Source organism: Astatotilapia calliptera, chromosome 1 (genome assembly GCF_964374335.1).
Source record: "Astatotilapia calliptera chromosome 1, fAstCal68.1, whole genome shotgun sequence".
Taxonomy (NCBI): Eukaryota; Metazoa; Chordata; class Actinopteri; order Cichliformes; family Cichlidae; genus Astatotilapia; species Astatotilapia calliptera.
In genome coordinates this window covers 9,649,412-9,666,226 of record NC_137422.1, presented here as the reverse complement: position 1 = coordinate 9,666,226, position 16,815 = coordinate 9,649,412, and the positions used below count along the sequence as shown (strand labels likewise).

The 16,815-nt window shown below is 40.4% G+C and overlaps 1 protein-coding gene across 1 annotated transcript; it reads right to left on the bottom strand.

Annotated features, from left to right (window-relative positions):
* Positions 1–8,568: 8,568 nt before the first annotated feature.
* Positions 8,569–13,516, bottom strand: slc35c1 (solute carrier family 35 member C1). The gene is made up of 2 exons (XM_026160494.2): positions 12,853–13,516; positions 8,569–9,740 (listed from the first exon to the last, which is right to left on the bottom strand). The coding sequence occupies exons 1-2, from the start codon at positions 13,499–13,501 to the stop codon at positions 9,160–9,162; spliced, it is 1,230 nt and encodes a 409-aa protein (XP_026016279.1). The 5' UTR covers positions 13,502–13,516; the 3' UTR covers positions 8,569–9,159.
* Positions 13,517–16,815: the final 3,299 nt, after the last annotated feature.

The following is a 16,815-nucleotide window of genomic DNA, read 5'->3' as shown; positions in this document are numbered from 1 at the left end:
AAAACGTTAAATAGACTGGCCTAAGAAAAGCTCAGGAGAGATAGCATTGGAAACTTTTAAAATTAAAAATAAGTAAACTACGCTTTTATTTTTGAAAATCTAACTCACTGAGGGGTTTTATTTTGAAAATCTGATCCATTTCGGATGATCAAATTTATTTTCTAAAGTTAACTTCGGGTTTTCTAGCTTTACAATTTCACACCATTAAAGCAAACAGTTAACATTTAATATGTAATTTGAGTCTTTTATTTTGTAATTCTGAACATCCTGTAAGTATGCCTCAGCTTTTAGTCTTAAAAATAGAAATGTGGTAAATTGACACATACTTACACAGGACGTTTCTGCTCTAAATCAGTGTTCAAAGTGCGTTGTACTTCTAACATGATTCACCGAATTGCTTACATTCATAATTTTTTTTTTCTATGCCCAAGCGATTTTATCTAACATTCACACAGTCGTAAGTCGTAAAATGGCTGCGCGTCAGGCAGATTTGGACCCAGACTCAGGACCCCTGACACAAGGAATTAACTTCAAACTCAGCTATAGTCCTGGAAAATCACAGGAAACAACCCAAAACATACACAGAACAGGGAATTAGCAGAACAAACTGAAAACCTGAAACCATGTCACATAACCACGAGGGAGGACACAACAAAGGGAAATGCACGATTCAGACAATAAATACACACCAGATACCGAGTACAGGAAACAGGTGAGAGACGAGCTAACACTAATCACAGAGGATGAGGCAAGGAAGTAGAACTAAATACAAAGTGAGATTGACAGAAGAAATTACTGGTACAGAGACAGAAAATCAAACAGGAACATTGGGAGTAGCTCAGTTCAGTATCTGGACCAAGACATGCAGAACAGAGGAGCTGGAGATCCAAACACCAACCTTTCAATTGGTAGCCGACCAGCTCTGCTTTCTGAGCTCTAAACTGAAGACTTTTGTTTTTAAAATCTCACTCATTTTAAAATAAACTGGTGGCTTTTAATTTGAAAGTTTGAAAGGCTGCTGCTCCCTATTGTCACTGTTTTCTATCGTTCATCAGCATATCTGTGTATAAGGCAGACATGGGAAGCTTTAAAGTGTAAATATCAGCTTAAATACTTGGAGTTGTGATGATTTGCCTTTAAACTGAAATATATCAACTAAAGTTAGATAACTTACTCAAAAATATAAGCATTTCTGTTTCCCACACATTATGTCTAACCTCAAACTTGCAGCCAGTCAGGGATGCTGGCAGGCTGGAGAATAAATAACTTTAAATTGGCTGAAATGTGTCAAAGTCCATTTCAAGCAGCTCCATGTATATCAGTTATTTTGAAGATCTAAGGCTTTAACAACTGGTTTGGCTTCACATCCAGTATATGCTGAGATTTGAAATGTCTGAGACTCTGTGGTGTCAAGGTTATCATGGATGACACATCCAATATTTAATGTTGCAGGTTGTATATATCGTTAATGTATTATATTAATTTTCATAGAAGTGTTTAAAAAGAGAATAAGCTGGAAATACACGTATATCCAAATAAGCTACACAGGGCTATTGTCTCTATAAATGTGATTATATTTAGCTTAATGAATCAGGGCTTTCTCTTATAGATACATTTGCACGACTTGATGCACTTGTGCACAGTTTGGTCCAGTCAGCAAAAAGTTTGTCAACATTAACATTTAGTGAATTAAACTCATGCTGATTCTTATATTAGTTCTACGAGAAGGCTGCCACACAGCCAACTCACAACAAGTTTGACAAGCTTAAATTTCTTGACAGTAGGAGTTATTCGATAAAATCCAGTTCATCTTGTTGCAAAAGCAATGTAATGAATCTTTATTTTTATTCTTGAACATATTTCCAGTCTTACCTAGCCCGTTACTGAGCCTGACATCTCAACAGCCGTGTAGGTTTCATTTAAAAGAAAGAACTGAATTATGTAGTGCACCTGTAAAGTACCTCCCAGGTTTTCTGGCAGTGAAACTGGCCTTTACAGCTCCGTCTCTTATATTATATTATCCTGTGGTTACATGCCATTTGACTTTCTGAAGCTTCTGTTCTCTGTCCGTGACTCAACATCTTGACTGGTACATTGACTCAAATTTTAAAATGACACCACAAAATTCATTCTGTGTTTGCTGGGGATTAAACGGTCCTTGAGCGGCCTTTGAGGAGTCTCTCATGATGCAGAGAGCTTTCTTCTTGCATTGATCCTTGAAACTGGTTTCCAAGTAGGGGAGTGAGATCCTGATGACCCCTTCAAACATCCTCACACACGGCAAAATCTTCGTGTCAGTCACCATGCAACTTATCAGAATGCTCTCAATAGTACTTCAGTAAAAGATGGTGAGGATTGTGTATATATATGTGTGTGTGGCTGCGCGTGTGTGTGTGGCTTCAGCATCTTAAGTACGTGCATCCTCTACCTAAGTCTCCTTGGCCAGGCGTGTGGTGTTGAGTTCCACAAGAGAGCGTCTCTGATGTAGACAACCAGGAATTTTGTGCTGCTGACCCTTTCCACGGTCAAGCTCTTGATTTGAAGTGGAGCATGCTCAGCTTTTGTTGTGTCCACAATCAGGTCTTGGGTTTTGTTGACACTAAGAGACAGATTGTTGTCTCCACACCACACCAGCTCCACCACTGCTCTGCCAGATGTTTCATCCTGTCTGATGATGGGTTTTATACTGCTGCATCAAACTAGACGAGCTGATTTGTGCTAAGAATTTGGCAGTGCAGTCGTGTGTCACCAAAGAGAGCCTTGAGGCGACTGTTGGTGTGATTTGGTATTTGATATATACCAAATATGTTTTTTTTTAAAAACTGAATTGAACCTAATTTAACTGAACATGAAAAATGATCCCCTACCCCACCCTCTGCTAGAGTTTCAACTGAGCCTGGTCATGCTAAATCCTTGGCTATCCGTCACTCTGTCTTTACAGCTTTTTGTAAGCAACAAATACGAAAATCTCAATGGTTGTAATGACCCATCTCATTTTAGGAAAACAGATTGGACCTCGCTTACATAATATTCCGACTCCTTACGGAATTAAAAGTGAAGGGGCTGTGTTAGCTTTTATTGCATGATGAGAACCTGTTTCTACACGTCATGGTTTTTGATGGAAAACATCAAAGTAGCAATTAACTCTGCCATCAGTGAAGTGACAACCACTATTTGACCACCACTTTGAGCAGACAGACATGAAGAGGCCTGAGTGATTTCTTATGATACGTGCAGCCTTTGAAGTGGCAGTCATTGCTGAAGATTTTTTCCTCATTCTGTCATGTCAAATCTGACCTAGAGAGAAAGAGATGAGGAGTAGGGGATTATGTATTCCGCATTATGGCACAGTTATAAAACTTTCATCAGTGCCACAAGGCCAAACTCACTGTTGAGATGAGTTCTTGACATCAGAGACCAGTGTTTTTTAGCTCATGTAATTACGCACAGTGCTCTTTCAGCTATTTTAGCCCTCTGTTGCTCAGAGAAATATTTCATTTGGACGTCAAAGACTGTCTCATCCAACCCCACTCCGACATCCACTGGCCTCCATCTTGTGACAATAACCAAACTACCCAGTGAAACACAGAGACCTCTCACCATACACAGTAAAAAGGATTGTGGAAGACATATGATCGCGATACACCAGTTACATGAACCTTGCTGTTAATGTCTTTACCACAAGACTTAAAGATTTCATTTACAACAAAATTAAAACTGCAATAATACATTTAAAAAATGTTTTTGGAAGAAAATTCCTTAAATACATGAGACATATTGATCAGTATGCCTCACATATTTAAAGAGTTATTCATTTGGAGCATTGAATGCTAGGGTTGGGGACTGAATTAGATGGGTCCTACGGAGTACTAATTCATATGAAGTCATTCAGTGCCAAATTTCAGTATAAGAGGACATCTAGGCTAAGAACTACAAACACACATGGCAATGGCGGCAGCTGTGGGCCAAAAGCAGTCTCATCTGTGGTAATGCTTTTTAAAATTCAACACAGACAAAAATCTCTGCAACATTTGTAATGCTAAACTGAGCTAAGCTAAACTGAACTTTTTCCACTTTGTTAGTTGATGAAAGCACTTACATAGGGAAAGCACAGGAAAAAAGTGTTTGCATGAATGGGTGAATGAGGCAAGCTGTATAAAGTTTCTTTAAGTCCTACAAGTAGAAAAGTGCTAATTAAGAACTAGTCCATTTACCATTTCACCAAATTTATTATAAGCATGCCATTCAAAATAAACACATTAGTTAGGATAGTCTGTTAGTATGTAACCATCTCACTATAATGATTGTAGAGTGCGAATTAATGTTTTTACCCTAAAGCTTGACTTAGACCTACCTACATAGTGAATGGAAACTATTTTTGTCCCTACACTGCAGTCTTCCACGGCGTTGAAGTCATTGTGGCATTTGTTGATCCGACGTGGTTACATAGAACGTTGACGCATAGGATTAAAATTGGGTTCCAGTTATGCCGTAAGTTAAAACGTATATTTGACGCAAAGTATAATTCATATGTCACTCCTCTTAAACGCGTTAATCAATCTGGGGTACCATGATTATCAGCATCTATATCTCTTCAGGGAATTGCAGTTTAAAAAGAAGAATAAATATTTTTATTATTCATTTTTGGGTGTTTATGAACAACCATTTTTCTATCTGACTAAAAACAGTCATATGTATTAGTGATAAAAAGAATAACATTGTAGACTAACTCACATGTCTGTGTTTTAATGCCTTAGCAAAGCAAGCAAGCAATGCAGGCCTGACAAAAAGTAACCAATGATAGTACATTACTTTTTAATACTGCACTATGCAAACACTATGACTGTGACTTCAACATGACCAGTATTGTCAGAGAGTGACCAAGGCAGCTGAGGGGTTGCTACATGGAAGGTTCAACACAGCCAGGCTTTCTTTGGCTCGACAAAACCTAAATCCACAGCCGGTGATATTGTGATGGCGATTATCAACTTTCTCCATTAAACTGGGCCTTCTGCTTTAGGATCTGTGTGTGCCCACATAAAAAGGGGTGCTTCACGTGCCACATTACTCTTTGTCAAAATAACCCTGCACCCGCCAGTCCTTTTACTATCAGATGTTTTGATGACGATAAAATTGTGATAAAAATGTATAAAGAATAGAACAAATAAAAAAGTAAATCCAACTCTGCTGTAACTAAGAGATTAATGCTGCATAAAATTGTTAATCTTGAGATTTGCCACGCAGAGTGATGAAATTAACATTTTAATTCAAGCTAATATATTGATTTTAATGCTGAGTGCACTGTTGGTGATGCTGTTTATTTTTAACATGATAGTTGCACTTTAGAGTTCAGAATCTTTAAAGTGGGTAAATTTAAACATTAATGACTACTCATTGTGTTCAGCTCTGACTGTCCCATACAAAGGCGCTGTGAAAATCGCTTTAGTTTCTCAGCAGATCAAAGGAAAATGTGTTTTAGGTGAACAGATATTCTACTGCATGACTTTTTAATTTTGGGGGAGCTTTAGGGTCCCTATTAATATATCAATCATAAAATTTGACACCCTGCCCCCCCCCCCAAACAGATATTGGTTTGTTGCTTCAAGACAACACTGTGCAACAAGGGTAGTCAAACACCAAGTTATTCTATAATAAGCTTTATTATTACAACAAGGATGAACAAACAATAAATAAACAATGTAAACATTTCACAGAACAATAAAACACCAAAATACATGCAACATTTGACCCTAACCCCATGCCCATGCGCATGCACACACACACACATACACACACACACACACACAAACACACACACGTTGTGTTTCCATCACATCTGGGGACTTTACATTAACTTACATTTATTTCCTGGAGACTTATCCTGACCCCACCCATCACAAGTCCCTGCCTGAACCTAACCCAAACCTTATCCTAAACCTAACCTTACCCTAACCCTGACTCAAGCCTTCACCCTAAAATTTAATGATTTTCCTTGCAATTTGTCCCCATAAAGTAGGCGAGACCTCACAATGTTTGTAAACAGATTTGTGTCCCCACAACAATAAATAATACACGTCCACACACACACACACACACACACAATTACTTTACCAACTGACCCCTAAGCGCCCAAGTGTCCCTGAAACCTGATTCAGGGATCCACTACTTCACTGTCACTCCCCGAAAGCTCGCTGTCCTCACTTTCTGAGGACAGAAAATGCACATTCCCTTGGTTTCCTTCAATAAAAGGTTTTTATGTCCGTGTCCTGTAATCACCAGTAGATTGTAAAGTAAAAAACATTGACTATGATCATATAAATGCACACAAACACATCTCTACACACATATGCTAGTGCATTTTATTGCCTGAAAAAAAACTAGGCTAACAGCACAGTGTTGCCTTGAGGCAACGAATGAAAATTAAGTTTTACTGTATAAATAAATTTTAAAAAGTAGAACAAACAATCAAATATGCTTCTTAACATATTCATGCACATACAAATATTTTTATATACATTTATTTCACTATAAACATGTAAAATAGTGATCTTTATCTTACCTCCTAATGGGGATGCCTCTCATGTACTGCAGCTTGCAGAAAGGGACCCCCCCCCCCCAAATGAAAGTCACACCACCTTCAATTCATCATTTTATTGGAAAGAGATGTGCCTGGTAGCATTAGTTGAGAAAAAAAAAAAAACTTTTTTTTTTTTTTGTGAGGCATGAAAATGTGGTTTGCTGCCTTAGGGCAACGCTACGCAGTAGAGGGTTAGGGCGAAGTACCGAAAACATCAGTATTTTTTGCATCATCAGCTGAATGCATGCAAGTTTCAGTGCTAATGTGATGCAGTCTTAGCGGCTACAGCGTTACAGCTGGGCTTCATCCACGATGTTGGTAACAACTTTCACATATAAAGCATACTGGCCCAGCAGAGAGTCTGTATAACGCAACATGCTGTAAATAAAGAATCGGTGAAAGCTCAAGACTCTAAACATGACTTGCTCCCATCTAGTTTATGTATTCAGCATAAGTTACCATGGTGATTTTTCCTGGTGAAAAGAGAGCCACCTTGATAGAAGGTAGAAGAAAACAGACTTTAAGCTCTACATAGCGTTGTAGCACACATCTTTGGTGTTGTGTTTAAGAATTTTCAATCAGAAAATATTGACAAATTTTGTAAGAAAAAAACAAAACATAAATTTGTTATTTTAAAATAAGTAAAGTACTGAAAAAAGGTTATTGAGAGATACTAGAGAACTATGTAGATAAATAAATATACTGAAAATGACTAAAGTTCATCATATACATTTAATAAAGAAACATTGTTTTATAAGAGTCATTTCTTAGCTTTTATTCATTCATATCAAATAGCTTTATGTTTCAGGGAAACTTCTCCATGTGCCAAGAATCAGCCACATTAAGTGGAAGAAAATATGTCACAATGACTGATCTTCTTTCCCATGTCCCAAATGAGCTACTGACATGACAACCAGGTTCATTTATCGCACAGGGAAGTGAAAGGGAAATGAGGAAAATGAGGCTGGCCTTTAACATTTTCTTAACAAGTGTCACACAGGAAATGATGTCAAAACTCAAACTTTACTACATTTGCTCTGGACTTTTGATCTATGGAAAATGTCTGTATAAAAATTAGTGGTGCAACGGATCAAAAATCTCACGGTTCGGATCGGATCACGGTTTTAAGTCACGGATCGCATCAATTTTCGGATCAGCAAAAAAAAAAAGAAAAAAAGAAAAAAGACAAAAATTGAACATTATTTACTTATTGAAGTATTTTTTTTTTCATTCCACGCAATTATTAAAAAAAAAAAATGGTACAATATAGGGAGTACAGTCTTTGTATCTACCACTCAATTCAATTTTATTTATAAATCTCCAAATCACAACAACAGTCGCCTTAAGGCGCTTTATATTGTAAGGTAGACCCTACAATAATACATACCGCTCATTATATCGTACTCTGCTGTGATATAATGAGCTGTCACGGTCACGTAGCTTTCCGTTGCCCTGGAGGTCCACCCATTTGTAGTAGTTAGGGCAACAGAAGATGCCTGGGACAGTTCAGCCATAACTTAAATCTTCTCCTGCTCATACATGCTTGGAACGATCTTGCCACTAAAGTGGACGCGAACGGGATATCATAGTTTAAACCCCTTGTTTTGCACGACGGAATACGGCCTCCAGTCTGCAGCTAAACACCCCAATAGCTTTTGTAATAGCTTTAGCCCGGTCGGACTGGGCAGCAAAGGGCTGCTTAAATACCGCAAACTCCTCCGCTCCTCCACTTGGACCGCTAGCGCTGGCCATAACTATAGCTTGACCCACCACGCGCACCATACACATACTTTTTTTTCTTCTTCTTTTTCGAATCTTCGGATCACGTGCGTACCAAACCGTGGAGTGGGATCGGTTCGGATTACGGATCAACCATGATCCGTTGCACCACTAATAAAAACTATACATTTCATTTGTCAACTGTAAATCAAAAGAGTACATGTGAAAACTATCATTTCATTAGCAAAGAGACCATAAATTACAATCTTTCATTCTGTTAAACTTAAATGCTGCGATGATTTTATGACACCTTAAAAAGCGAGATCACAAATTATAAAACCTTTTCAAGTAGCTTCTTTTGAATAAACCAGGTGCAGTTATAGTAAACTGTGGCATATGAAAATACATATTCACATATTCAAACAGGTCCTTTTCCTGATCTGCTTCACATTTGTTTGGAAATGTGATTATGAAATGAATATATCTCATGACAATATTTACTTTTAATTTCCAGTATTATTTAGTTCAAAAGCAAGTAGTAAATGGTGTACAGTTCAAAACTGTAACAGACTAAAACATTCATGGACTGCTTTCCTTAAGGATAAAAAAGGCCTGTAGTAGATCAATCAGTTACACAAGGTTTCTGATTACCTTGTCCCTCACATCTTCAATAAACTTCAACAAATTACCAATTCCCCTAACCTCTCGACATTTGTCACATAAAAACAAACAAAAACAAAAAGACAGGTTCCACAAATATCATAATTAACTTACTTTCCTTTTTCCTCTGGAATAAAAGTTACTTCCTTTGTACTGTCACAACATTCTCAGCCCACATAGATAAAACGCCAAAGTTTAATAACTTACACTGCTTGGTTTTCTTTATCCCCTGAAAGCAATTTTTCCTTTGCTGAGTCCTGAGGGACTGTGTTGGGACTCTTCTTCATTTCTAGACTTTTTACCCAAGTATAAGCAGACGAACCACCAAGAACCATCATGTTACTGGTCCACCACAGCAGGGTTTTAGTGGAAGAGTTGTACACTACTGCGATGACGGTCTGTGCACAGGCCTTTGCAGTCCCTGAGACATTATGCGTGAGCGGGCTTGTATATTTGATCTGGAGCCCTGTAACATAGCCTATGGCAAAACCAAACACTCCTCCGAGAGTCATCATTCCCCAAAAGCTGATGTCAGTGAGACGGCTGAACTTGATGAGCTGGCCCAACTCTCCGAACACAAGGATGAGAGGGAGGAAGAGGACGCAGGCGTTAATGTTGTTATAGTAGGACAGTTTCCAGATGTTTCCATCCAGGGCAGGCATTACCTTCTTAGTATAGATGGCATTGAGAGAGACGCAGGCGCTAGCCAGCACCCCAAAAAATATGCCTGTCCAGGAGAGGGACCCTGTGATGCCTTCCTGGTCCACACCAAGCCAGAAACCACCTGGAAAGCACAACATACAATCAAATATTTTAAACACTTAAATATCTAGTATTTCATTTTTAATCTACACCCATTCAGTGTAACCCTATCCTGTCACTGTAACACTGCGTGTGGCAAAAAAAAAAGCCCAGCTCAAAACAATGTGACAAAGGATGGAAACTGCACAGTCTTAGGGTGATATGAAGTGTTGCAATGTTTATGAATGTTAACATACACGAGGTATGAGTGTATGCATGTGATCAGTGTGAATTGGGAGGGTGAGATGAGCAGAGAAGAGCCAATGAGAGGTTCTGGTAAGGCTGTTTCATGGTGCCTTAAGTCCAGCCTGTTCAGGTGTGCTACATAAACTAGGTCAACTCCACCCACCAGTTTCCTGGAAGTGATTAGAACGAGAAAGCCAACATGGAAAGTGAGCCCTGTGGCTGTCACATGTGGTACAGCTCTGCACACGCACGCAGTTTGTGTCAGGAAACAGGGACACACCAGGGAGTTTATTTCCCACTTCCAGGTTATTGTAGAAACTGAGTTTCTGTGACAACCTGACCTACTTCTAAGGTGCATGAAAAAAAATATAAAAAAAGAGAAAAGAATGTAATCTGACAATGTGAAAATTCCATGACAATGCCCATTTCTAGGCTATCCCAGTATGGAAACATTTTGAATAGTATAGTATTAACACTATAACTTTTCCCTCCCTAAAATTTGATGCAGTTCTCTAAAATCGAGTATTATCCAGGCTGTATTTACAGCACAGCAAACTAAAAACTTCTATTGGCCTGCAAACCTTCTGAGTGTTATATTTCATATTTTCTTCGTTTCATACAGTTCTGTGCAAAAGTCTTAAACAACCCTTCATTTCTTCACATTTTGCAAGCGAAATGTAAGTAGGTGCAGAAAATTTGCAAAGATTTGCACATGGGTCACCATGGCAGGCCTGAACTGTCAAATCATAGCAGGGCTCTAGAGTGCGACCAATTTGGTCGCAAATGCGACCAAATTTTTCAGTGGTGCGACTAAAAATAAATATTTGGTCGCACAGGTGCGACCAACTGTTCCGGTAACAAAAAAAAAATCTCTGTAACTCTCCGTGTGGTCAACAACAGACACACATTATGCCCCTATCGTGGACTAAACCAATCAGAGATAGTCAGGGGCGGGACCTCTCTGATTGGCCGTGGTCCAGTTGAAAGTGCAGGTGGAAGAGAGAGGTGAGTAGCTTGAATAAAGCGATATCAATTCATTAACGGATTCCACACAAAGACCTAAACACGGAGCGGACCCAACACATCAGAATCAGCTTCGTCTTTCTCGGCTTTCTCACCCGACGGCCTGAACACGGACACGCTGTCGGAGCTTAGCGATTCTTCGGGTCCGCGCTGTGTTTACGTCTTTTTGCGCTGATTCTGAGCTGCAGGTTTTGCCTCTCTCCAACCAAAATTCACCGAGCCTGCAGCAAAAGAAGCAGCAAACTGCGCTTCACATTTGATCAATGTCGTCATGAATTCCCTCTGACTTTTGCTGTTTTGCTTCCACCACGATAAAAATCACACTTCCTGCACAGCTCTCTCTCTCTCTCTGTACTTCAGGAACAGTTTCCCGTCTCAAATCTGTTTTCTGCATTATTCATTCGCTTATTACCCACCAGTCTAGCGTTGTTTACAGCGCTTTTTCTTTTTTCACTTAAATGACCTCGGACAAGAAAGCCTAATTTCTGCTGTTCAATACTGAAGAAATTTAAATTTCTTAAAATTATGCAAAATTGCACAATATTGCAGAATATTTTTAAGGTTATCTGTTATAAAAAGCCAGACCAGGAAAATCTCCTTCATGTTTTCCTGTGTTTTATTCTCAGTTACTTTCACACAAAGGCATCTGCTGTGATTTTCACAATTCTGATGAAGTCTCATGTGTATCAGTACTGATAAATGATCAGAATTATAATATTTCTGACTGTCTGAGGCTAAATTGAATCAAATCAGGACTTTGAGAACCGGAATTGAATGGATTATAGAAATCAGTGATGATACTCAGCCCTAGTGAGCAGCCTAGGCCTGAGAGAAGTGGATGTACTGTAGCTGTGGGTAATAAGAAAAGATGAAAAGAACTATTGATAACTTTTTTGTTAAGTTAAGGCCTGATCTGTCTGAAATTCATAGCCAGTGCTCTGACACGGTGCCATCAATATTTGAATGCTGAAAAAGCACAGTGTATCCAGAAAACACATTATATGCTGCAGTAAATGCACTGCCCAAGTGTCCCCTCTCCCCACGGCCTTTCAGCAGCAGACAGCAGCAAACAGGTTGTCAGAGGAGGCCAAGATGATGATTAAGTTTTTAACATTTTCTACAATATTGACAAAGCACTTTAAGCACAAGTTTGTTAGTTAATAATTTAGAAATTAATATTGTCTGTATGGACTTCCCCCCCCCCAAAGAAAGTGCACATGTAAAACTGCGGTGTTAAGCGATGCGGTTGAAAAATTTGAGTGCGCCTAACTTTTGTGCCGGTACGCCTAAATTTTTAAAGTTAGGCGTACCGGTGCGCCCATGTCAAAAAGTTAGTCTAGAGCCCTGCATAGTATGGCAGTGAGTTTTAGAGAGGAACGAAAAAAGCTGCCTGTCAGCAGCTAGTGAGTAGTAACAAATGCTTTGTCTTTTGAGATGTGGCGAGGTACGATAGACGTATTCCAGGCTAGCAGTTATCCATGAAATGAAGGTAAAATTTTCAGGTTCTCCACTCACAGCACCGTCTTCCTGTTTTTACTTTTGTTGCTCCCGCCTCATAAACGTTTGGCCAATATGCAGACTGAAAATTGTCACGTGATTTGTAGTGAAGCATTTCGCTTGGAGTTTACAAACTCACGAACTGATTCAGACCAGAGTAAACGAATTACAGCTGAGAAAACGCTCTATTTTAAAAGTGAGATATAGATATATATATAGTCAGTATTATTATTATTATTATTATTATTATGCAGAACCGAGTGTCCGTTTCCACCACTGTTGGTGTCATTTAGCTTTCTGAAAGGAGAAACTAAGTGCAGACTTATTTACAGCCAGTGACCAATTATCACGTGCAAATCATTATAAGGAACATGTCAGGGTAAACGCACCTAATATGATCCCACAGCACGCCAGAGCCCTGAAAGACGTGGTTTGTTTCAGGATAATGTACGATAACAGCACATTGAAAACTGTGCTCAGAGAGCGGCCGATCGTGTAGAAAGCCACCCCGAGATGTTTCAGGCACAAGTTGTTGAAGGTGATCATGCCGATGAACACGATGGACAGCGGTAGGACCTCCCGGGACAGCTTCACGTCAAACCTGACCGAGGGGAAGTCGATGAGTCGGGGGCACATTTTTGATAGCAGCTGCATGAGCCAGCAAAGTGCCACAGTGACCACACACTGATAAAAAGTGACGAACAACGGCGCGTCCAAGTCTTTGTTGTCCAGCAGGTGATTATTGAGGAACACCATCGTTATCGAGATAAACCAGTATAGCGCAACCACAGCTGCTATTCTCACTGCTCGAAATACGAAAGTCTCTCTGGATTCGTCCCGGTCCATCATTTCAGAACCGCTCAAAGCCATCCTCAAGATGCTGGAGCGCTTCAGCTGTGTCCTGTTCATGAGTGCAGATGAAGAAAACGAACCTGAGTAAAAGCTGGGACATTTACATGAGCTAATACGCCGCTCAAGACCAGCAAACTGACTGTATGAAAAAGCCAAACATGACTGCTGTTTGGTCAGTGCCGTCATCAAAGAGATTTCCGATCTGATCTTTTCAACATAAAAGCCCAATTCAAGCCTGTCAGAAATCGTTTCGTATTCCCATTAAAAATACTTTGCAAACAGATTTTATGTTTTACTCTGCTTTAACAGGCTAATTGCTAATCTTTGGCTTCTGTTGTTAAAAAGTGAATACTGTAAATCGTCATTATTGTATTCTCTTCTTTCATTAAGTGAACATTTGCTCTAAGCTTTACGTTTACTTTGAAAGGCTTCGGCTCCAACCGGAAGACTCATTAAGCGCCACAACTTCCTTGTTTGAACGACCTCTATTTAATTTAAAGACATGCCCAGTTTGTCCCTGCCAAACAAACAACTGCCAAAAATCTTTGTATGTACAGGACATTTGGCATGTACTTACATACTGTTTTCAAAACTGTTAAACTTATGGCCAAAACAATAACACAATGCAAAACTTAAAAAGACAGCAAAATTCAACAGCAATATTTTATTGAAACATATTTTAAATCTAAAAATGCAGTTTAACCAGCCACAGCTGATTCTCATTGTAGATGAACATCTACACAGGTGTTACTCCTTCAATTTTTCAACTCCTTCAATTCTGGCATGCCAGAAGATTATTTCCTAGGTGTATTGCCCTAGATGACATAAGATGTGATATGGATGAGAACCTGTGGCCAAATGGAGAAGACCGAGTAGATTAGCATTACTATTGTATGTGTATCAGTGGATGGTGTGTATACAAATTCTTGTATTTTGGGATTACTTAGTGCAAAAAAATAAAAATACATAAACAAATATTAACGAATTCTGCATGATGTCTGATTCATTCCAGTAACATATATTGAAATTATAAAGAGAGATGTGTCCTTGTTTTACACAAGAAAACACTGTGTAATGCTACTGTTGTGTTTACATACACTGCTAAGATGGTGAAGGGTTGCTTACAAGGGGGACTGAATATGAACATATACTCAGTTACCAGTAGGGGGCTCTGTGACTAAGGATGATGGAAGGAGAGAAGAAGTGAAGTGTATGGTGAGATGAAAAATGGCGAACTACTGCTGAATATATACGTTCCATTACAAACCAAGCCGTCTCCGTTCTTCTGTCGAAACACCACAAATTGGCGACGAGGATGAGTGCATCAGTTCCGAGTCCACGGAGTCCACCATCTTTTCTTCCACATGTGGGTGAGCCGCCGATTCCATTTACTACATGGCGGAAAATATTCGACAATTACATGCTAGTAATCAATGCCACGGGAGACGCATGGCCGGATGCTAGGAAACGCGCTGTTTTGCTACACTGCTTGGGCCCGGAGGGACAGCGGTTATTCTACACGTTACCGGAGCAAGGTGATACATATGCTGACGCCATGAGCACACTGGAGAAGCACTTTGTGCCGAAAGTGAATGTCGTGGCGTGCCGTCATACATTCAGACAGCGTATGCAACGAGCGGATGAGACTGTTTCTCAGTATGTGGTGGCTCTGAGAGCATTAGCTTCATCTTGTAACTTTGGACAAATGGAAAGTGAAATGATAAGAGATCAGTTGATCTCCAATGCTCATCTCAGCGCTGTGAAAGACAAACTGTTACTGGAGGATGAACTCACACTGGATAAGGCTCTAACTATTGCGAGCCAGGTAGAAGCAGCAGTCAAAAACGCTACTCTACTCTCCACACCCGGCTCGTGTCCGACCGCGCCTGTTCAGACAGTCGACGCGGCAAATTCCCACTCTCACCAGAGGAGAGGACCTCGCCCCGCTAAAGGCTGCACTCCAGACCAACGCAAACGGGGAGGTTCAAAGCAGCAGCAGCGGAAGTGCTTCAGGTGTGGTTCTCACAAGCACTTAGCTAATGATAAAAACTGCCCGGCTGCTTCTTCAAAATGCAATAACTGCGGGGAAAAAGGACATTTTGCCAAGGTATGTAAGTCGTCAGTCAGTGAAGTGAGAGAAGTAGTGGTTCCAGAATTGGCAGTACTGTGCGTGCAAGATGCTAAAATGATGGCAGCTATTCAAGATAAGCTTACCTGCACTGTCGACATTGAAACTGTACAAGGTGGCTCTAAGACAGTAGAGCTGATAGTAGACACTGGAGCTTCTGTGTCTATTCTGCCAGAAACTATCTACAGACAGTATTTTGCAGACTGTTCACTGGTGCGACCTAAAGTCAAACTAGTTACTTATGCTAAAGATGAGTTGGCTGTGATGGGTTGTCTGCCTGCATCAGTTGCACTGCATGCACAGAATGAGAAAGTTCCTGCTTCCTTCTACATTGTCAAAGCTGGTTCCCCACTATTAGGCCTCGACCTCATTAGAGCACTGAACGTCTGCATCGTCGGAGGCAAAGTGGACCGTATTCAGGATGAAACTGCAGATGAGCCGGATTCGTCTAACCAGAAGTCTGCTGTGTACAATGTTGATCCTATTCCACCAGCTCAACTTGGATGTGTTAACGGGTTCATCCATAAAGTACAGGTAAACAACAATGTGCGGCCTGTACGCCAAAAGCTGAGACGCCTGCCATTAAGTGTACGTACAGAGGTGTCAGCAGAACTCTCTCGCTTACTCAAAGCTGGCATAATTGAAAGGATCGATGCAGCTGAGTGGGTGAGTCCTTTGGTCGTGGCCAGAAAGCGAAAAAAGGAGTTGAGACTGTGTGTTGACCTTCGTGAACCCAATAAGAGCATTATTGCTGACTGCCATCCTCTTCCTCATATGGAGGATCTGTTTTCTGACTTGGCAGGTGCCACTCACTACAGCCAGATTGACCTCAGCTCAGCATACCACCAATTACCTTTGCATCCGGAGAGCCGCAAGCTGACTGCTTTCATCACTCATGAGGGACTGTTCCAGTTCACATGTGTCCCATTTGGCCTAGCATCAGCACCTTCGGCGTTCCAGAAAATGATGCAAACGGTCCTGAAAGATCTGCCTGGTGTTCGCAACTACTTGGATGACATCATCGTCTACGGAACATCAAAGGAGGTGTATGATACACGCCTGCAAGCTGTTCTCCAACGTCTCAGAGATGTCGGCCTGCAGATTAATGCTGGGAAAAGTTCCTTCTGCCAGTCACACATCACATTCCTGGGCCATGTAATCTCAAAGGAAGGCCTACGTCCAAGCCAACATCACCTTACTGCTATTGCTGAGGCTCCTGCTCCAAAGGATATGGCTGCATTGCGCTCGTTCCTGGGTTTGTCATCCTGGTTCAGTAAATTTATTCCAGATTATGCTACACTGGTGGAACCACTGCGACAGTTGCTGAAAACAGACATGAAAGTCGAACTCCAGTGGAACGAGGCAGCACATG